The 23779-nt window shown below is 39.6% G+C and overlaps 1 protein-coding gene across 1 annotated transcript in view; it reads left to right on the top strand.

Annotated features, from left to right (window-relative positions):
- The window catches only part of NYAP2 (neuronal tyrosine-phosphorylated phosphoinositide-3-kinase adaptor 2), a 124989-nt gene that overhangs the window by 67203 nt on the left and 34007 nt on the right, over positions 1-23779 (top strand). Inside the window, exon 3 of the mRNA XM_062499459.1 lies at positions 7103-8200. Within this exon, the coding sequence (XP_062355443.1) occupies positions 7103-8200 (1098 nt within the window). The remainder of the gene's footprint in view (positions 1-7102; positions 8201-23779) is intronic.

Genomic DNA, 23779 nt, shown 5'->3' with positions numbered 1-23779 from the left:
TTTTAGTTGAAGGATATTTTTCTAGATGGGTACCCAGAGAGTAACCTAAAAGAAGTTACTGTGAGATTTTCATCTGCCTCCGTTTGCACTCTGCACATCAGTTTTCCTGTAAAAGGAGGATGATTCAAATTGACTATTCTTTCCTTAATTATCCAAAGTCTTGCTTTTTCTGCCTTACCAGGCCTGTGCCAACTGACAATAACTTTTAGCTTCAGTGAACAGTACAGAGCAGCTTGATTTCAAATAATTTGTAATTATTTCCCAAATACCCCTCTTCTTTTTTTTCTTTGCCTATTCAATATTATCTGGAAAAATCAGGGACATCAATTAATCATTCTTTAGAAAGAAAAGGTGTGAAGTTCAAAATATAGGAGAGCAGAAGGCTGGGCATTCAGGAGGAGACATTCCCTTTGTAATTTTTTGTAAGTTTTTGGAGACCTTTGCACTGTAGAAAAGGGTAATTGGCCGGATGGAGGTACAGAGAAGTGAGGGCTACGAAGGAGAAAATCTGGAAGTAAGTCTGCTCTGGAAAGTGACAATTTGGATAGGGACTCCCTGTACCAAGCTGATGCTGCAAAGGTTTTGGCACCTGACACCTGTGGGTCTGCCCTTGTCTTGATGCTGCAGAGCAAAGGGCTGGCGGCCCGTGCTGTGCTGGGAGGAGGCTCTGGCAGCAAGGCACTGGTGCTCTAGGCTGGCTTTTTTTGAGCCCCAGGAAGGTATGGCAACCTTGGCATATGCAGAGTGCAAGGGGCCATGGTGCTGGTGGGAGTTCTGTTTTGTGGCCCAGATACACAGCCCTGAGCTGAGTCTGGGAGCAGAATGTCTCTAGCCAGCCTGCCAGCTGCAGTGGTTGCACTGCTGGAGCAATGCAGAACTGGATTTAACTGCAGGCCCTGATCCTGCTCTCTGTTGTACTGATGTTTAATTCTGGAGTATCACTCTCAGAGCCACAAGCTCTCCACCGCTTTGAATTAGAGCAGAAATCAATCATTTTAAAAGCCAAAAGAAGTCATAGCCAAAATAAAGGGACCTGAATAGTTTTGAGGAAGTAACCTTAATCATAGCCTTGAGACATACAAGTAGCACGTCAGTATTACTTTATGACACTGACTTTTAGGCCTTTCATTTTCAGTATAGTTTTGTCCTCTTTAAATGCCAAAATAATTTCCAGTAAGAGCTAATAGATTCAGGAGGGGGAAGAAATAGGTACTGCTAGAAGCTATTGTGCTGAAACCACCTATTGCCTGTTTGAATTAATCAGATGATCCTTTTTATTCCTCCCATGTGCCTTCCTTCTTTTAGAGCATCTTTTAGGAAAGGAGGAGGTAACCTGCAGGGCATGGCCTTGTGTCCATAAGGACAATGCTATTTTGAGAGCCAGAGTTTTTTCTTGAGAGAAATACATTCTCTGATGTTACTTCAAACTAATGATGATGTTTCAATAATCACTTGCTAAGATGCATCTTTGTGTGTATATTTTATGTCTGTTCACAATGTAGGAACATTTGCCTTCAAACATTTCTTGGAGAAGAAAAGATGAATGTTCAACACAGCATGTCTCCAATAACTACATTTAAATTTTTTTTATACTGTTGTTTTCCAATGATAGGAAGCCTGTGCAAGTTTTGATATAAGCAAATAAATTAAAATAAAACCTTTGTGTAAAATACCTTAGAGCCTAAGATGGCAGAAGAAAAATATTGGAAGATGGTATTAGGAGGTAAAGTGATAGGTGAGGCGCCATGGCCTGTGAAAAGAGATTAATTAAACTCAGGTCTCCTGAGTCCCAATCTTTTGCACAGCTCAGATGACTCTACCTTTTAAAAATCAGTTTCACTAAGACTATTCAAACTTCATTTACAGAGATAATGAAATCTAACCCAATATAAGCACTGGTGCACAAATGCACTTAAGATCCTGTGCAAGTAACCCCACTAGCATTAATGAAATGAACTGCTTATTCTTAGTCTTGAACTTGCACATTTATCTATAGGCTCTGCACTACCCTAAAGCTGGATGTTCTCTTCAGAGTTATGTGATGTAAATCAGAATCTGTGAATCTGTGAATCTGTGATTCAGTATCCAGCGCATTCAGGGTTTAATTAAAGAAATTCTATTTCCTTTCACTTCTGGAGGCTCTTTTTGACAGAGATACTCCCCAAAATAGCAAGATCAATTCATTCTGCATTTAAAGTCACATTTTTAAGAATTTTAAAAAATTTTAGGTCCCAAACCATTCCTTCATTGAATCTATAGCCTCTTGTAGAAATTGAAAGGGAACGATTTTCCTGTTAGTGATTTTATTCTCATTTTTACAGTGAACAGAACAATTGACTGGATTGGTCTGTAGAATTCAAAAGCTGGAAAATACCCAAAGGACAACATAAAATAGCAAAATTAATTTTTATTTTTAGATGTTTTCACCCATTCCTTATATGGTGAGCAAATAATAAACAATAGTCTAACAACATGTTTTCATGTTTCAGTCCCTCCTTAAAGAATAAAAAAATACTTCAGAAGGATAATACCAGAAGCATTGTCTATTTCCAAAATTAACTATGAAAGGAGATTATCTTGGCATGTCTGAAAGCTATGCATAACCTTTCCACTACAAATATCTCATTTCAAACATGTCATATTCTCCTTATTCAGTAGAGCCTCCATGAAGCTATTTTAGGCACTGTGCTTCTTGCTTCGAGATGAGACCTGGAGTTACTAGAGCTGCATCTCTTGTTTCCCTTGAAGTTTGTTAGAGCCAGATGGTTGCTTGGAAGGAGTGCCCTACTATACACGGAGAGTTCACTTTGGTTTGCAAGGATTGTTGTGCCTCCAGTTTATCAGCTGTGGTAGCTTGGCTGGTTCTGATGCAAACAAGGAGGTGCTGGCACAGCACTCTGAGTTCTGAACTGGGGCAGCTCCTGTGGGGACAGAGGACCATGGAGCATGGATGTGCTGAACATCATCCCCTGAGCACCTCCCACGTGCTCAAACTCCCCACAGGCCTGCTGCTGCCTTGCATTTGTGTGTGTCTGTAATAGAAGCACTCACAAGAGGTTTGTGGTGCAGTTTGAGATGGATGCTTGAGGAAAGCATTGTTTCTTTCCCAAAGAAACAATTTTCACTTTCATTTCTTCTACTTAGCTTTGGATCGGGGCTTTTGTGCTCTGATGTGTACAAATGGCAGAGTCTCAACACAGGTTACAGGCAACAGTTTCATCAAGGACATAGTAATTCATGTTGAAAAGCACTTAATTATTCCATGTTTAGAGCAGACAACACGGTAGGATGTGTATCACCAATATGCCACCGTTGTTTGCTTTTCATAGAAGTTTATGTTCCCAGCAGGCAATAAATGCTTTTTCTGCCTGATAAATGTCAAGTACTTTAAGCAATCTTGCCTGTTCCTCCCTGGAGATTGCCAAATAATTTCCTTTCATTGGGAGTGGGATCTTGCCAGGGCTTCTGCATTCATGCACATCTATCCCTGCCAAATGTTGGCAACACAGGAACTGCACAAATACTCCCTGCTCCTTTCATTAGCTGCAGGATCCCTGTTACTTTTCTCTGTTGTTCTGAGCTGGAGCAGTAGTTCATGATCCATATTCCATTAACAGGTGTGCTGTAAAGTTCAGCCCTTGCCAGGGAGATGTATTTCAGAGTAGAAACTGTTGTTAAATGAATTCGAGTGTCTTGCACCATAGCCTTCTTAAAGATAATTCAGTTTGCCTCCTCAGTGTCCTCCTGCAGTTGAGGGAGTTCCTAGTGGGTGTGAACATCTCCTCGGTTCCTAGTAATGATAAAAAGCTTTCTTTTTTTATTTACTCCATCCATTTACCTCTGTATTTTCTCTAGGGAGTCTTATAGCAGCAAATGTTCCAGCTCTGTACATCATATAGAAGTTATCTTTTAAGGTTTGTAAAATACTTAAACAATTTAGTTCAAAATTTTCATTTGAAAAGTCCAATTTGTCATGAAAAGTAAAAGATCTCCATAACACAACACCTCCTGGAAATAGATGAAAAATAGGAAATTCTATTTCCTCCTGGAAATAGAAAGTAAACTACACAGAGGAAACCTGCTTTAAATAGCAAATGGAAAGTAAATCACCTTGTCATATTTTACCCTGTCTCATACAGCAAAACCAGGTCATTTGACCTTTTTGTTGATAATGTCAACAATATATTCTAGGCTCATGCTACGTATCATGAAATGGCAGATGAGGCTCTGTGTGTCATTGTGGTACTTAATTTCAACCCATGCAAAAATACAGGACTAGATGGCAGAATGTCAACTGTTTTTCCTAGACATTTCTCATTGCCTCGTTTGTAATGTAATAACCTGCGGATGTTGTATATGGGAACTCCAACACCCAAGGATGGGTTTAGCCCTTGTAGCAGAACCTCTCCAGCTGCATAAAAATTGTGAAAATTGAATGAGGGAAGAGGAAAATATGCTTTTTCTAGCAATTTAAAAACACAGTACTTTAGACTACTTTTGGCTGGTTTTAGAAAATGTATCAGTTAACATTAGCCTTGAATGACCACAGCACAAGATTAACTTAGTTTTTGATTATTTTGTCCGTCATTAACATCCATCCAGATAAAGACACCAAAGAGTGGGATTTTTGCTGTAAGACAGAGCACATTCTCAGTGTGATACCTGTGGCACACAAGATGTAAAAGGTTGCACTGGGAACAGTGATCTGAGGAAGCAGAGGAGCAGGAAATGTTCCTTTCTCAGGTATCCATTAGTGATGGTCACATGATGTGCAGGGAACTGAAGGCTGTGAGAAGCCTGTGTTTACAAAGATAACAGGATTTTCAAATGTAGCTAGAGTTCAGGTCATGTAAAACATGTTCACAAATGATCAGGCAGTTTGTGCCAGTTTTATTGATGGTCTCTTTAATGACAGCAATCTGAATAAGATTGCTTTTGACAAGTATGTGAGTCAGATTAACAGAGGTTGGAGAGAGGACTGAGATCAAGTTTACGCTAGTAGAATATAGAAACACATAATATACAAATAAGACACTAAACAGAAATGAAATAGTGATTTAGCTGGAAGCAGGCAAGAAAAGTCTGCTAGTATTGTCAAATACATCACAAGTAATATTTTCTGCAAAGCCCAAATGATTCTGGTAGCCTACATCTTATTCCCAAAAGTCTAGCCTAATACATTCAAGAAAATTAATTTGGGTTAATTAAAAAGACAAATTTAAAATGCATTAGTATATATCCACATAGTGAAAAACTATCAAGCTACCAAACACTCTTATCTGTGGTAGCTTTTGCATGTCCCTAGCCTGCTGCAAAGTGGAACACATTAATTGGAACCATCATGAAAGTGTAATATAATTTTTTAGTCTTTTTTGTTTCCTTTTAATTCTGGCAAGATTTCTTTTCCTTTTTTCTTTGTTGTGCCTTAGTTATGTGTTAAGCTAAAACAAATGCTGCTAACAGAGTAGTCTCATTACTTTATATATGTTCACATTCACAGCTCCTTATTCCTGAAAAAAAACTTATTTATCATCTGCCTTTACTGCTACACCTCCTGGGAATTGAACAGAAGTTATTTAGTGGATCAAAGCACGAGCGTGACAAAGTGATAACACAGCTTGAATTCTCCTCTGATAGTGACCAAACCACATTAGTAAGGTGCTTTAATCCAGGTGTCTTCCAGCTCTGAGCCAGCAGCCTCCCAGACTCAAAGTGCTGTCTTTGAGCTGGCAGAGCACTGCCTTATAGCTTGCTTTAGGAGTATGTTTATGGCTGTTTATAAAAGAGGCTTTTCAGCTCCATGTGTGCTGCCTGCCGGGTTTAGCATCAGACATTTGCTGGCTGTTTGCTGATGGGTCAGCAGAATGTGTCTGGAAATTTCTCTGAGCACTGAGTTCAAACCGACAGATACGCAGTAGTGAATTACAAGGAGCAACAAAATTTGGAAAGGCAGGAAAGCTACTATTCTAACCTGGCCACAGGTTTAGTTGTGTGTATGGGTGTGTGTTTGTCTGTGTGTGTCTGTGTGTGTGTGTCTGTGTGGTTGGTTGGTTGCTTGGTTGGTTTTTTTGTTTGTTTGAACTGGGGAACATACCAATGAGGTATAAATTACTTTCTAGAAATATAGAGAGCTAGGTTTAGTGTGTGTGATAAATCTTGTTTCTGAACAAGTTTGTTGAGTCTGCTTAGGATAAAAACTGACTACCCTTAAACATTTAATGAGGCATTTTATTAACCCTAATATTTAATGAGATGTTTCATTAGCTCTTTATGCAAAGTGAACAAAATGCAATTTGTATGAGTTTCTTTATTGTTTAATTCATAAAGGATAATTTCCAAGAAACCCTTGACCTCTCATTTCAAATGAATTTCAACGTAATGTTTTGATTTATGATTTCAAAGGCAAGATTTCTATAAGTAACTACAGTGGAAAGGATCCAAATCTATGAGATACCTTATTATTCCTTGACTTCACAGAAATCTGGTGAAGAGATTCAAGATATTCTAACAATAGAATGGAGTCCAGATAAATCACTAGGATTATCTCAACAGAAGATTTTACAGTTTGTGTATGAGTATTTTACTTCTCAGTTAGTGCTAAGACAATTGTTGTGCTTTATGCAAGAAGTTACTACAAATAAAAAGGTCTTGTTTCATCACTTTGTCACTGTCATTCCAGTATGACTGTCCAGGATCTTAATTGTTCTTTTGGTGCCAAAAGAAGTTCATTTTGATATTTAGTGTTATGTCATCAGCAACTCTTTGGGTCTTTAAAATTTCACAGTGATATTTGAAAAATAAAATATTTAAAAATGGAAAGTCCCCTGTCCCAAAGAGTTTGGGAAAGAACAGATGTCTTGGAGGAAGGGAAATGCTCACTAGTTACTTAATCCTGGAGTGGCAGAGCATTCTGGGGGAAGTCTAGGAGTGTTTTGAATTGAGTGGTATTTTTATAGTGTTCTATTGATGCAATACCAGAGAAAACCAGCAACAAGCTGGTCCCGGGAAATCCATTCCAGAATTATGGCACTGTAAAGAGTCCCTCTGGTTGACAAATTGTGTTACAGGCTTCTGACAAGTTTATGTTCTGCTCTGTTTTCAGTGTCAGCCAAACCAAGACCTCACAGTGATGAGTACACAAAGAAGATTCCACCTCCTAAGCCGAAACGAAACCCAAACACTCAGCTAAGCACATCTTTTGATGAAACTTATATCAAAAAGCATGGCCCTATGAAGTCAACCCTCACTAGGGATGCCTCGCTCTCACAGGTCAGCAGTCCTGCTCCAGACACAGAGGAAGAAGAGCCTGTTTATATTGAAATGGTTGGGAATATTCTCAGAGACTTCAAAAAAGATGAGGATGACCAAAGCGAAGCGGTCTATGAGGAGATGAAATACCCTATATTTGATGATGTAGGCCAAGATTCAAAATGTCAATGTGAATATGACCATCACACTTGTTCTTCTCAGTGTGCTACTCCCACAGTGCCTGACCTAGATTTCACCAAGTCTCCAGTGCCATCTACTCCCAAGGGCTTGCTTTGTGACATACCCCCACCATTTCCAAACCTGCTTTCTCACAGACCTCCACTGCTGGTGTTCCCACCAGCACCAGTGCAGTGTTCCCCAAATTCTGACGAGTCTCCTCTAACTCCACTAGAGGTCACAAAGCTTCCCGTCTTAGAAAATGTGTCTTACATCAAACAGCAAGCTGGAGCTTCTCCATCTTCACTGCCACCTCATACACCAGGCCATCAAAAACTGGAGAAAGAGCAGACAGTATCTCATGGAACTAGCACCCCTGGGCACACCTCCTCACCTCCTCATCCTTCTACCTTATACAGAACGCAGTCTCCACATGGTTATCCTAAAAGTCACTCTGCCTCACCTTCTCCTGTCAGTATGGGTAGGTCTCTTACCCCCTTAAGCCTCAAAAGACCTCCACCTTATGACTCTGTACATTCAGGAAGTCTCTCAAGAAGCTCTCCATCAGTGCCTCATTCTACAGCCAGAAACACATTGCAAGAAGGAGGAAAGATGGTCAGTGTCTCAGTCAGCACCTATGGGTCATCATCTCAGAGCAGTTCCCGTTCTCGGACACCCACCAGTCCTCTGGAGGAACTAACCAGCCTCTTCACCTCAGGACGAAGTCTCCTGAGGAAGTCCTCCAGTGGCAGAAGATCTAAGGAACCTGCAGAAAGTAAGTCCTTCATGCATTTTTTCCTCGTCTTTGTATAATAATAGGTGCTAGTGTATTTTACAAAATCAAATGCTTGCAAAAATGAAATAACTCAGAATTCTGAATTCCTTATAGAAATTTCTTGTAATGAAAAGAAAAATTACTATTGCTAAAATTGCTTTAGTCTTCATGTTGTTATATTTCTAAGGTTTTTAATTATGCATATTTCACTTAGAAGTACAATTCATGGCTTGATCTTGCAAAAAGAGTTAGTTCTCACTAATTTTTCCACAGCTGTAAGGGTTCCATGTGAGTTAGGATCTTCCCACCTTGTCTCATCCTTCCTTTCTTGATGGATGCTATGACAGTAAGCAGTTTGTAGCAAAATAACCAAACAGTACCTGTTGAGGATTATTTGCAAAGATCCAGTGATTGCCCTTAACTTGGCCAGAAATCCTGGAAAATATGGCAGCCAAAGGCACCAGCTTAACCCTGGTTAAGTCTGGGGCAAAGGTTAAGGTTAATGATCTTGGATGGCTTTTCCAACCTAAATGATTCTGTGATTCTGTGTAAATCATTCCTCTCCTTCCATGCTGTGCAGTGGAATATCTCCTTCAGCTGGACTGGTGTGACTGGTTGGAAGGTTGTGCAGTGAATTGATCTTAAATCCAACATAACCTATAATGCACATAACCTATAAAACCACGCAGGAAGAAATGCACAGACAGAGGCTGTGCATGAAAACCTTAAGCCAATATTGATTTGTCATATGCTGTGTCATAAAATCAATGTTCCATATGCATCCAGGTTTACACCATGTACACCCTGTACTTCCGAGCTAGTGAGATATAGAAACTCATTTGAAATCAACAGGACTCACATGTGTGAAAGCAGAACCTGGCACCAGTATTTCTGTTGCACAAATGTTCCTATTCAGTGGGTGTCCTGCAGTGGAAGGTTGTTCTAACACCTCCAGTCTCAGTGCAAAGCAGACTTGGGATGCTTTCTCCTCCACTTCAGTAAAATCTTTTATGACTTTGAATTGTTGACACCTGCCTAATGAAAAAGCTGTCTTTGGAGAGCAGCTGATCTCCTGTTTGTGTAGGTGCTACATTATGGCTATTGACAGCTCTAACATATTCAATATTGTATGATAAACTGCACTGGTTTATACCTGATAAAAAACAGTGTTCCGGTTTCCAGGCTACAGTATCACTAGGGAAGGGAAGTGAATTCCAAACCGTGTTTGTGGTTGTGTTTGTGCCACTCTGTTATGTCACTCATCGCAGTGTGGCCACAGCACTCTGGGGCATGCTCAGGGTGCTCAGCAGGACACCCCCTCTGGCTTTCCATAGGCAGAGCTGTCTGCCTCACACCTCTGCAGCTGACTGAGGACATGCCTGCGTGTAAGAATGGGGAAGCTTGGTGACAATGGGTTAGGCTGACCTACAACTTGCCCCTTCTGACTTATTGGCTCCTCTTCACCACCCTCGGTATTATTCTTATTTATCTCTGTGCGCATCAGAAATAACAACCCTGCAATCAGAAGGTGAAGGTGAGAATAGAGTTAGCAAGGTACTGAGAATACCAGCTGGTGCAGCAGTTTGCTTAATTTGCCTTTAGTATTTTCATGGCCTGTAGTCATTAATCCTGCTTTATGAAAGTTTGAGTTCCATGATTCAGTATGGTTTCATTAATTGATTACAGTAGTAAAACTACAGTAGCACTGGACTTGTGTGCTGGATGGAAGTTTGTATCTAAAAGGCAAGATGATTCTTGTAATTGGGAACAATTATGAGGGATGTGATGTGACATTTATAAATAATTTCAGTGAAGTGCTAGGAAGATTTTGGCGGGTGATACTGAATTTTATTCAGTATGTTTCTTATTTGTAAGTCCAGAAATCCCCTGTAAATTCCATGCTACACCAGTTCTACCCAATGAAGTTTTTACACTCACCAGTGTAAGCAAGTTTGGAACCTGGAGAAATTCCTGCCATGAATATTGAAAGTCCTGGGAAATTTCAGCATGTCTATGCTGCTGTCTCATACCTATATGCAAAGTATGTTTGCTATATTCTACTCTACTGAAATTGAATGCAAAACTTTCAAAGGATTTTTCACTGATGAATTTAAACTAAATCTTGCCAGATATGTACCAAGAACGGCCTTCTTGGCCTCTCAAGGAGCACTCTCTTTGCTCCTTAGGAAGTAGAAATGTGCTCCTTAATATCCACAAATTGTAAGAACAAGATAGATATTGATAGATATTGAATATAAATTGAAGTGGTGTTCGTTTATTTAAGAAAAACACATTCATGTTATAAATAGACATCAGTGGTGAAAAGACTCTGGAGTGCAGCTGTGTTGAGTAAATGAACAGACTGCCCCCTAATCCAATTGTAATTTGTCTGGTATTTACAGTATGATTTAATCCTATGGGATTACTGCCCTGAGCAGGAATCGGGTTTGTGTTCAGATATTGCAGAGGTAGGAGACACTCTAAGATTTATAGAAAACACAAACAGGTCTGGCATTTTATGTCTTTCAATTCTACGTTGAAATGACCCACCATAAAGAATCTAAATTGGGAGATTTAAACATGGCATTTGACCAGACTGCCACATTTACATGTCATGATTCACATGGAGATAGACAGGGGAGTCTGGGCTACTCATCTGATATGTTAAAGAAATCTTGATCCTGCAAATCACTGGGAGACTAAGGCACCCACACCATTCTGGGCTGTTTGAAGCAGTGGGAGACCAAATGCAGAGTGAGACTAACTGGGACTGCCCTGTCAGGTTAATTTGTTCTCAGCATACAGAAAGATTTCCATCATCTAGAGGATAATAAACATACAAAAAAGAAGGTATATGACTCTTACAAATTCATGCTAGGAAATTAAGAATATTTGCTTCTTCAAATATAAAATTATTCTGACCACACCTCAAGCAACTTTCTCATTGAACCCTCCAAGACTGCCTCCTGTGACTTGTCTAAAGTTCTCACTACCATATGCTAGTCTGAAACAAAGGCACAATACTAAATTTTATGTTCAGCTTAGTCTATTTGGAAAATATTTCAGCAATGACAGAGATAATTGTCTCATCTTTATGGTTACTGCAACTCACTTTCTGGAACTTGAGCATGTAAGTCCAAACTCCAAATGTATTTGCTGACTTTTAATTTGTGTTATTTTTGAGTGGGTTTTTTGTTTTGTTTACTTTGAAGTTTTTTGTTTTGGTTTGGGTTGTTTGGTTGTTTTGTTGGGCTTTTTTTCCAGACAAAAGCTTTAGTATATGAGTAAAGTTGCCCTTTTAGCCTTTCTGTATTACTTTCTTCACTTTTCTGCCATTTATCAATTTTTATCCCTCTCCATTTAATTCTTTAGTGTTAATTTGTGTTACTGGGAAATTGGGATAAATCAGTGGTCCTAAGGAGTCTGTCACCTCAGGGCCAGATTTTCTGAGGGTATGAGCTCCCACTGAATCTCCAAACATTGATGAGCACACTCAGCATCCCCTGGCTGCAGCTGTGATGTGCCAATCTGGATAAGCAGTTCACTTATTGCTCTGTTTTCTAAAAAACCTTTTGTCTGCTTTTAACATCTTAAAAATGTATCACAGACAACTATGAAAGTGGGAAGAAAATAACAAAGAAAAGGAAATTATAAGGCCAAATCAGAAATGAAAAAAAAAATGTGGAAAAATATGAAAAAAATGCAAAAAGATGGAAACAGCCCTACAGAAAACTGAAGAAAGGTGTAGAACATGAAGAATGTGAAAGAGGGGAAAAGATAATATTACTAATTGTCGCTGACTGCTCCTTAATACTTTCTGTGTTTTTGTGGGATAACATGGCAGTGTGTCTTAACATTTGGCCGAGCCCTGTGAAATGCAATGTCAGTCTTCAGTGGTTAGAGGGAAACTATTTAAAGGGTACCAACACTGCAAGGTGTCCTTGGGCTGCTGCACTGTGCCTGTTGCTGCAGCAGCTGGAATGTGTTTAAGTATGGCCGCTGGATTCAGCTGTGTGGAACCACACAGTGCCTTGGTTTCACTGTGCACACCAAGTGTCCGTGTCACCTGTGTCCTTCACTAAAGATGGATCTATGGAGAGGGAGGAAAGGAATGGTCTGAAGCTTTTCTGGAGCTGTATTTGCTGCTTTTGTCATTTCTGCACCCTAGAAACACGCTGTACTCCATGAGGAACTAGCACTGGAGTCGTGTGCCTGAAGGCGTCCCCACATCCTACGGAGCAGAACAGAGGCTGCTGTGCATTGCACTGCACTGCCTTTCAGGCTGAGTGTGGCTCCAAGGCTTTCTTTGTGAATTGGTCCTGTAAATCCTTGTCACAACCAGCCTTTCTTTCCGCATATTGATTGTTTCCGTTTGTTAAGGCTTCAGTTTCCTCACAGTTTCCTGGGAGGTTCATGCCAGTTTGCAGTGATTATTGCAAACATTCATCTTAATGAACTGCACAAGAGAGCAGTGACCTCAGCTGTGTGCTCTGACTCTGGATGAGCACAAGGTGTGAGATCAGAACAAGTGATGCACAGCAGCTCAGGCTTTTGTTTTCCTAAGCTGCTCTGCAGGGCTTCAGAGTTGCTTTGGTGTTTGCCTACATGGACTTTCATCCTTCAGCTTCCAGTCACAAAAAGGGAGGAAATTTGTGAACATACTACTTTGAAAAATCAGTTATAGCCATTGAAAATTGGGATAATTATTAACATTTCCTGTTCCTGGCTGGTACTGAATTAAGAACCTAAATATATAAAATAGTGTGAGGAGAGGAGGGATGCTGAAGTAGCTCAGTTGTTAAAAAGGAGTTTAGGCTAATTTCAGGCAACTGAGACTTAGATTAGAATTTTTTTTCCCTCCTCTTTTTTCTTTTTTTTATACTGCTGCTTTCCAGGAAGCTAGAAATCCCTGCGTATTGGATGTCTCATCCCTGGTTGTGTCCAAGGCCAGATTGGATGAGGCCCTGAGCAATCTGATCTAGTGAACGGCATCCCTGCCTGTGGCACCGAGGCTCAAACTAGATGATCTTTAAGGTCCCTTCTAATCCAGGTCATTCTATGTTTCTCAGTCAGCTTTGGGTTCCTTGTTAGATAGAGCAGTGTGGTGGAGAACAGAGTTTGGGAGATGCATCAAGTGAAAATGCACCTCACATGGGCCCATTTAATCTCTATCTTCATGCATTAAATCCAGAATGAGGGAGATAGGGCAGGGTTTCAGTTGATGTATTTCTAACCGCGTTAGGATGAGAAATGTTGACCCTAAGGAGGATAGGATTGGGATGGCATTGTATGCATACCTTCTCATTTGTATACCTCATCCTCTGCTTCCCTGAAGAGGAAAGTCTTGCCTGTAAGATGAGGCTGGCCATAAAAAACATTATAGATACTTCATTACATCTGTTGCTCAACTAATGCACAGCTGAGTCAGCATAAGAGACTAAAATTTGAATGCCTACTTCATTCCTAACCTCTAGGTTAATATTTTTTCCATACTTTTATGTAAAGGGATGTCAGTCCAATTCTCCATCCCTTTTCTGCATTGTAGCAATTAATTCAATGCAGTATGAATGCTATATTCAGTCTAATGAGACAGCTACAGCTTTTCAGTTATTCCTGAACCTTTAAGCTAGAGGTGTACCAATTTCTCTATCACAGAAGAAACATCCATTTCCCTAATAGTAAGCTTTTGTAATTGATGAGCTATGATATGTGTGGGATTAAATGAGGTGATCAAAACAATCCCATGTAATTTGACAGTCCTTAAAGTAGGTCTGAAAGCAAACAGTGGAAGCAGGGGAAAGTGACAGAGGAAAAGGTAAAGAGAGCACCAGCTCTGAAGAGAATGATACTCATTGACCCCTGGAAAGATAGGATTTTACCACAGTTAATTCCATTTAGTCAAACCCCAAGAGGGCTGCATTGCTACATCTATTCCCACCTGCCAAGACATCCGCAAGCCAAGGAGTATCAGTATCAGAAATACTTTCTGCAGGCATTCGCTTGTGGGTGCATATTTGGGGCAAGAGCTGTGGACACCTGCACCCACAAAGGTCATGGTCTGCCAGGGTCACTTGGGTCTCTACAACTCTGTCCTCCCCTAAGGGACAGGTCTGTTAGGGGCTGTGCCATGTTGTGAGACAGCACTGAAAATGCCTGAAGTATACACATGGGGATGACCAGATGTGGTCGGCACCCTTCAGGAGCCAAATTTCTGGGAAAAAAACAAGATCCACTTTGCAGTTCAGTGGTCTTGAGTGCTGCTTCAGCCATGCCTGCTGTTGACCTTCCACAGCAGTCCTTAAGTCCCTAGCAAAGGAAGGTGTGCACTGGACTAAGTACCTTGGGCTTGATCAGCTAATCTGGCCAGGAGACTCTTGTTGAAGCTGACATATGTTCCCCAATTAGCAATCACAGACAGTAATTGGAAAGAAAAATCATAGTGTGTTAGTAAGGTCTTTCAAGCCCACAAAAGGCAGGAAAACATCATCTCACCTGGGCTTGTTTAGTCTAAAGGGGAAGCAGTGAGCTGTAAAGCAGTGGTACAAAGGGGAAATGTGTAGAAGCACCCATGGCAGCCCTGTGGCACCTTGCACATGCCAGCATGATAATTCCATGTCACAGCTCCACCATCAGTGCCCCATTCTGCATTGCAGGGCAGTAATTCCATTCTTTCTCATTAGCAAGGGTAATGTCAGGTTTAAGAACTTGTTTCCAATGGATGAACCAATGGACACCCATGCCTTGATTGAAATACATGCGGTGTGTTTATTTTCTTGCTGCTTTCACACAAAAGTGAGTATGGCCATTTAGTAATTCAATTCATTGATGCTGGGGTGTTCCTCCATGCTTAGGATGAAGAAATATCTTTGTTAGATGCAGTTATTAAAACAGAAAACAAGCATTTTGAGACGATATGCAATACTTTTTGCTAACTGGTGCCATGGCATTGTCTCCTAATTCAGCAATTTAGGTTCATCAGGAAATCAGGCCCTCCCGGGATTCTGAGGGTATGCAGAAGCATTCAAGAAGACATAATTTCATAAATAATTGCTCAGGTTTTTCTGGAAACAGCTGCGGTCTCTGATTGATGTATACAGATTTATTTATTCCTTCTGTTTATATTACTTGACTGCTTGATAAAATTTCTTTTTCTGAAGAAGAAATAAATTTGTAAGGAGTGCAAAAAGAAAAGGAGATAAAGCTATTCTCTCTCTGTTATATTTCAAGTAAAAGATGGTTTCAGGTAAAGAAATTAAAAAACATTCTCTCTAGTTTTAATGTACAGTAAGATGTGAGATGTCTGAAAGTTGTTAAAAATTGAGGCTGAAAAATGCCTTAAATTCACTTACTGGCAGCCAGTTCACTGTATTGTAAATAAGCAAAGGAACATATGCTGCACTTAAGGACGTGGATAATGATAATAGGTTCTCAGTTTTAAGTGCCATTGATTTTCCCCACTCCCCTGAACAGAGCTTTCTAAGCCAGAGAAATATCTTGACCTTTAGACCAAATCCTCAGCACTTATAAATCACTGTTTTTTATTTGAAATCAGGAGAGGTACTCCAGTTTATACCATCTGTGTCTCTGGCCTCAAGAAAATAAATGTGTCCTTTGTGACTAGAACAGCTTGTATTCAAAATGGTGCAGTGATACAGCAGGACGCTCAATTGGGGAGTTTATTGCCTTTCTGTTTCAATTTATGACCAACTTATGGTGCTCAATTTTAATGGCAAGAAATGCTTAATCTGGTGATGTTTTCCATAAGCATATATTGGCTTCAACAAAACTGCTAAATACATTTTCTGAAAACTTCCCAATTGTTTTTTTTTTTTTTTGTTTTTTCCCAGGGGATGTGGTGTCAGTGTAGGGTAGCAGGTCCTATTGTGAAAGAACTATGGGGGGAAAAAAGGGGATAGGAATGGAAGTACTTTGATTTAATAGAATGGTGCAGGGTTATTTATGTTTCCTCCACTCAGGAAGTTGGCGCAGACACATCGGATGAAGCCGGCTGGGCTGGCAGTGCCAGTGGCTTGAGAGCACAAGCTGCCAGCTCTTTCAGAACTTCTTTTTACAACCAAGCATCAGACCTGGAAACACATATTTTCCTGAATTAAGAGTCAGATTTTTTTGCATTACAATTCAAGTGCATTTGTCCAGTTTGAGGCCATTTCCTCGTTTGCTTTCTTTAGCCTGGGAGAATAGGTAATATTCTGATAAATAGCCTTGGGTTTTTAATGAAGGAAAGGTGGATGTGCTCCCCTGAAATTTTCTCTGAACCTTCCAAGACTCTATGAGTAATAGGAAAAAAATCTAAGTGTTAGAAATGCTTTTGTTTAGGTTATACATGTAAATGATTTAAATATAAAACTATGAAATTGCTGGGGTGTACAAACATGCTAGGTATAGATAAGGTGAGAAGTACAGGAACACTGAGGTAATAATTGTGAGGATAATCATGCATATTAAAAAATCAGGTTCCTTTACATTCAATTTGGTGTGAAGGTTCACGTTCCTTTCACTTGTCTGAACAGAATTATCCATCCCTAATAATTATTTTATTGTTAAAACAGTAACATACAATTAGCACTTTATCTGGCATTTAAGAATGAGTAAGGAGAACCATTGTTCTTGTAACTACTCGAGAAGCTGTGTGTTTAATTTTACTGAAGATGGTAATTACTTTATTTTTAAGTGTGAATTTGAATTCACGACTCAAAAAGTACCTTCTTCCAGGAAATCTGTAGCTAATTTACTGCTCCAGCAATGTTTGTGTAATTTGTATGTAGTTTGCATGTGCTGTAAGACAGAGAGCCTTGTGCCAGCCACAGTAGCTGCTCTGCACACTTGTGAAGGCAATAATAGTAAGGCCTTGCAAGCACAGACATCAGCCAGAGCTGTTACAAGACCATCTGCAATTCTACTTATTTCCTCGCTATCGGAAGTCTGTGCTGGCATGGTTTCACAGTTGCTTTTCTAGCAAGAATAAAACCAGTTCACAAAATGAAAGCTCTAACTAGAAAGTGGGGAGGGCCTAAAATAATTCTAATAATAATTCTATTAGAATAAATATTCTAATAAATATTCAAAATAATGCATAGAAAGCCAGAATGACATAAAGGTTTCATCCTGTGACAGGGAGGAATCTTAAGCATTTACTTGCAGAGCAAAAATTTCTTAGGGTGCTGACCTAGAGCTAGCTAGGCAGAGAGGCTGCATAACAGCATTAGGTGCTTGTGTCTGGCTCTGTAAAAGAGACTGAAATTCAGATGAGGTCAGTGTCCAGGAAGTGTCAAGATTCCCTTTTACAGGTAACATACTGGATAAAAGGAGAGTTGTGCAGTTGGCATGTGTGCTCTAATAAGGAAAGGCAAATTTTCTAACTCATTAATGAAGCCAATAAGGAGAAATACAGTAATAAAAATGGTTTTCATACAGATAGTTAAACCATAGAGAAAATAGCCAGGAAAGAATTTATTTTCACTTCAACTTTGAAATTTGTGTTTTTATGTTCATATACAAAAGGGAGGGTTTCTGTCCCCATTTTCCACAATCCATATCTTTTACTATATTTTTATTTTCTGACTAACATTTACTACTGATTCTGGATAAAAACATACTCTTTAGAAGAAATTGAAATGTTCAGAAAATGGAAAAAAACTTACATTCAAACTCCTGAAGGAATTCAAAGGCTGTTTTTCTGTTTTCAGAAGAAAACTTTACAAAAGAGTGTTGACAAGTTTAATATAGTCAGGACTTCCATGAAAGATTGATGTTTTTGAAGAGAAGCTCTGAAACAAAAGGTCATGAACTTTCCACAAATACATTTTTCTTGAAATGTCTCTATACTTCAGCTCTTTTGACTCACTCTTGCCTTATGATTTCTTGCCATGCTATGTCAGGGTGTTTGCAGGACCTATCAAACCATTGTGTCCTCATTCAAAGACGAGGGATGTATTTTAAGAACCTGAATAAGAGAATGAGTGAGAGGTGCAATGAATGGGGCTGAGAAGGAAAGCCTTTAAGTGAGAGGAGGCACCATCCCTTCAAATCAAATGCCAGGTAACAGTTGGGCCACCTTTACAGAGTCTGATTTCCACAGTTTCATTACAGGTTTCATTAACAGTGTTTTCTTTGATCATTATAGAGTTTAGGGTGGGCCTGGCAGTCTGTTGGTAATTAGTCCAAGGCTCATGGGAGTGAAACCAGCTTCACAAATGTGTTCTGCCACACTCCGACTTTACAGGCTGGGCTTCTTCCTTCTCCTACTTAAATCCTATCTGCTACAAACAGTCATAGACCTTGTTCATATCCACCTGTGGGCATGAAATGTATGTGCACACATTTAGTTTTTTAACTGAAAGCACAGCTGGGATTACCAGCAGATCTGGATGCGCAAAGTTTGGAAGAGAAATGTTTATAGCTTCCCATGATCAGCTATTCCACACATTCATATGAATCAGCTTGACTGGCCAGCCCTAGCTAACAACTGCTGGAAGGAAAACCCTTTATCTGTTGAAGTTAATAACAGAATTCCCTTTCACTTGCTGTAATTAGGTTTATTGCCCAAAAAACACCAGAGGACACAGGCTTCTGTTAAGGTTTTTCTAAGTGCAAGTCACCAATTTCCAGCATTCCAAGGTCTGAAAGGAAAATTATAAAAAAAGAAAAATGCAGTTAATGTCAGATAATAATGTGTTCTGTCTAATTATGTAATTGTGACTAGACTGAATTAAGTAGAAAACTTGTTAATTTGTTGTAAGTTTGAGAGTCCCAGGGCACTGCTTTTATTTGCTTTGGTAGTACATCTGTACAGTGCATATTGTCCAGATGTGGCCTCTTTGGTCAGATGATGGGGCTGTGATGTGATTTGCAGCAGAACAGGCACACTTAAAAGATCAAGCAAAGAGTGAACAATTTAGAAATAATGATGGCCCTGTTGGAAACACGTGATTGTCATCACTTCTGTAATATATGCCAAAATATGATCATCTTGGATCAATCATAGAATCATAGAATTAAGGGTGGAACAGACCTCTAAAATCATTAGTTACAAATGTCAGCCCAGCACTGACAATGTTAAATTATGTCCTCAAGTGCCATATCCACACATTTTTTGAACATTTCCAGGGATAGAAAATGTGTCTCCTTATTTAATAGTAAAACCAGGTGTTCCTTTATGTTAATCAATATACAAGAGGGTTTTTTCTCTTGCCATAGGACATCAAATAATGTTGAATATGTCTTACAGTGGTGATTTTTAAAAAATGTGTCTTTTAAGGGACTAGTGACACCAGCTGAAGTTTATTGGAACTTAAAGAATTCTATTCTATTTTTTTTCAACCACATCAGAGCTTTCATAATTTTCATTGAATATTTTTACTCTAAAGCCTTGGTTGATAAATCTATGTTATTCTAAAGCCTTGGTTGATAAATCTATGGTATAAATCTTTTGCTATAAGTCTATCTGTTCTTTTATTAGTCTTCAGTTAGTTGTATTGTGGCTTTTTCTTTTCCTGTCTTGTTTTCCTAACAAGGATTGCACACTTAGCAGGTTTGGGACAGCCACAGAAAATCAGCTTGAATGCATTTTCCTCAGCAATCCCTCTTCCTCTCCCTTGGCTGTCTGTAGCAGGCTGATGTGATCTCCACTGGACTTCACCACGCAAAACAGAAAAAGCCCTCCACTGCTCACAGGAAAGTGTTCCATGAGCACCAAGAAGCAGTTCAGCCATGTCTTCCCTAAATGGTAGATGGCTTGTGAGACTTTCAGGCTGTCTATTGATTTTACATGGAACTAGGTCAGAGCTGCTTTTAATTGAACAAGCTGGCTGCTGCAACTCTCACTTAACTGTAAAAAAGGGGTATTAAAAATTGATACGCAAAGCAAACTTCTGCTTAATTAGCAAGCAGATGAAGTCAGAATAGACAAACCACTCTAATTAATAAAGATGAGGATGTGGGTTTTACTGACAGTATAATATGATGCTTTTTTTTAATGGCTGAAACACTGAGCATTATCCATATTTCTTGCACGTGGTATTAATAGCTGGTTATTTCTCTTTAGGAGAGGTTGGGATAAATTTACAACTGTGCAGATCAGACAAAGCACCACACATCAGGAAATCCATTAAAACGCGGCTCTAATTTTTATATGTGTAGTAAAGGTAAATAAAAGCCCTGGGGTGGAGATGGAAGAAACTCTGGGATTCTCTGAAAGGCTTAGCACTGCTCTTCATGCGGGACCTCTGGAAGGGGTCAGGCACACAGGCACAGGCTGCCGGGGTGCTGGCAGTGGCAGAAGGGACACTGGTGCAGCTGTGCCTGGGGCATGTCCCGGGCAGCACTGACCATCACACACACGCGCTGGCTGCAGTCTCATCCTGCCCCTGCACCCCTCCAGTGTGCCCTTGCAGTGCTCTGTGCTCCTGCTCCCTCAGCCAGGGCCATGCCTGCCCTGAAGCCAGATGAGGTGAGGTCTGACATGTTGAGGCTGGAGATCAGGACTTCTGTCTCTCATCTAAACCCCATCCCATATGACTTTGCTTTGCACCTGTATGTAAATGCTGAATTTTAGACCATTTCCCCCCCGTATGGGTGTTCTGCCTAGATATATTATTTATTTAGGTTTATAACAAGCACAAAGAAACATAAAAAATAAATTACTAATGTTTGGATTAGTTTATAGATTTCAACTCACAGCTGAGAGACATGGCAGAGAGCGATCCTCATTTTAAGGTCCCTAAGACAATTGCTTTTTTTTTTCTTCCCCCAAAACCCCAAGCAGTAATAAAGGTTCTGCCGTTCATCACTCAGTATTGCACTAAGAAGCCACCTGGACCTGAAATTAATTTGTGTTTAAGAGCAGATTTGCAGACTGGCCACAGAGTTATACTCATTTGAGTGATAGCTTTTTGGATGTTTTCTGTAGCTGTAATTTCAGTTTTCTTAGGTCCAATTTACAACTGACTCAGTTTATTTGTCACTTCCTTTAGCATTTCCAGGTTTTATAGTACCACAGCTCATGTGCCAGCCTTGCCTAGTGCACAGTTATTAGGGGACCTTTCCTAGAGGGGAGATTGTACATGCCAATTATTTATAAAATATGTATTTTACAAGATATTTTAACCATCTTATACTTTAAATGGAAAAGTCTGAGAGTCAGGTGAAATAAATAAGAAAAATGCTTATCTTTAAATATCGAAATACAATGACAGCTGAAAGTGCTTGAAACATTTGAGTGCCTTTATGGCAATTTAACCAACTGTGTCCATAAATATTTAAAGCAGTGAATTATTTCTTGAAATTTACATTTTTATGTACCATTTTGGTAGAAGAAGTATTGAACAATAAAGATGCTTTCCATAATAATTTCAGCTTTACAAAAAGTAGCACTTGACTGCAAAAAGATTATCTGGTGGCCACCATACGATTCAGTGAGCTCCCAGAGTAATACCAAGCTTTGTTATTTCCTACCTCCAAATTACGGTTTTTAACAGCACAAGATAATCTAGATCCAACCTATGCTTCTGCATCTCCAAAATAAAATTAAAAAAGTTAAAAGAGCTGTGCAGCAGCTACTGTTACCTTTCAGCTGTGTCTCTGTATGCACAGATATATGTGATTGGCAGAGTTCCTGTTTTCAGGATGGGATCAATAGGGATAAAGTGGCCATTTAAATCCTGCTGTGGCTTTTATAAGGGTTACTCTGTGCTAAATATCACGGTTTGCTTTTCAGTGGATAAGGTCTCCACCTCTCAGGTAACCACAGCCAGCAGTTACAGGCATGTTCTGCTCTTTGCCAATGCCTTCTGCCAGGATGCAGGAGCCAAAATGTGGAGCAGGGAATGTGCTCTTATGAGACACAATCATTTGTGCCACTTAGCTTGATCCATGGAGCTACATTTCCAGCAAGAGATAGTTGACAAGTTAAAAACATCCAAGTGACTGAGACACTCAACAAATGTGCCAGTGATGGGCTGAGACCTGGCAGGGGAGCATTCTGCATTTCTGGAGCTGTCCTGGGACACTGGAACTGAAGTTCTCTTTCAGTTGACCAAGAAGTAGCACAGTGATTTTTCTTTTTCTTTTTGAGTATGATTCCCACTGAAATTTATTAAAGAAAATGAAATTTTTCTAAAATTCTCCCCAAAATATTTGAGGCAATAATTTTCTTTTTCATCTTTATTCTGTATTTACAAGCGAGCTGGAAAGTAATATTACAGAAAACAACATAAAACACTGACATGTTGTTTTTCTGTCTGTGTATCATTGTTACTGATAATGATCACCAAATAATAATGATTCAGGCCCAGTGATGGGTTACATGACATTATAATCTGTTTCAATCTGCTTTTCATTTTTAGGATATATTACTTTTCAGATAAACTGTGAACTGAAAATCCCTGAGAAAGGATAGTGGAATGTAAATTTATTAAGTCTAGACAGCCAGCCGAAAACTGATTTTCTACACCTTATAAAGAACTAGACTATAAACCAAATCTTTATTTAGTCTGAATAGTTCCACAGTTTCCAGCTGTTTGCAGAGAACTGCTGTGCTTTGATTCGGCAGACAATAAAATTAAGAATGCACAGGTCTTTTTTAGTAGGCAACAAGTACAAATGCTTCTCTGTTAAGTAAACTGAAGTAGATAAATCCTTAGCTACACACTCATCCAGAGCATTTCCACTGTGACAAGGGCTGACTGCATGTGTGTGAAATTTCAAGGGGTGGTGTTCAAATAGTGTCAATGAGGCACACATGGAGAAGGTTTTCACTAAGGTAGTCACAGCATTTCCAGGAGCAGCTGGATGGCATAGTAAGTTAACTCTATTGAATGATGCATTAATGTGGTAGAGGACTTGCAGGGCCCAATTCTTACTTTCCAAAAACACATCTGAGTCTTCTGGCTTTCTCTTCATTTCGCTCTAAAGAATAAACTGCAATCTAGACACCATCCTGTACTCCTGTACTAGTGGGAAAGAGGATTGTGTACATTTCCAAAGAATTTTGAAACTTTGTTTTTATCTTTCATTTGCCCAGAAAAGCAGTATCTTAAAGATAAAGAAAAAAAATCACATATGATTGCGTGCATCTGTTATGCGAAAAAACACATCAGTATTTTTGATAGCTTGATGCTGTCAACTGGAACAGTTCTAATCCTGGTAATAATTTGGATGCTCCCTCTGTTCTCACAGCTCTTTGCATTAGCAGGTCTCTCCGTGCAGTCACAGACAGATCTGTGTCACAGACATCTCGTAGCTAATGTCCCTGAAAGGCAGATGCCATGTTATATTGATACAGACTGCTATTCAGCCTTGTACCCTGCTGGGGTTGCCAGCTAGGAAAAACACTTTGGATTTTCACTGCATTGTCTTTTTCCATACACTAGAGTAGGTAGGTGACCTAGAAGTTCATGGAAGAGGTTTGAGTTTTGAAGGTCTTTGTCACATAAAATGTTACTGAATCCTATTTATGACTCTCAGCCTGGGGTGGTTTAATCATTTCCTCATGCAGTGTTACTACTTGAGGGCTGTGGTAAGATATCCTCAAGATTACATTTCACTACTAATCAATAGGAA

This window comes from Cinclus cinclus, chromosome 10 (genome assembly GCF_963662255.1).
Source record: "Cinclus cinclus chromosome 10, bCinCin1.1, whole genome shotgun sequence".
Taxonomy (NCBI): Eukaryota; Metazoa; Chordata; class Aves; order Passeriformes; family Cinclidae; genus Cinclus; species Cinclus cinclus.
Note: the sequence above shows the minus strand (reverse complement) of the source record. Positions and strands in the feature narration are given on the sequence as shown.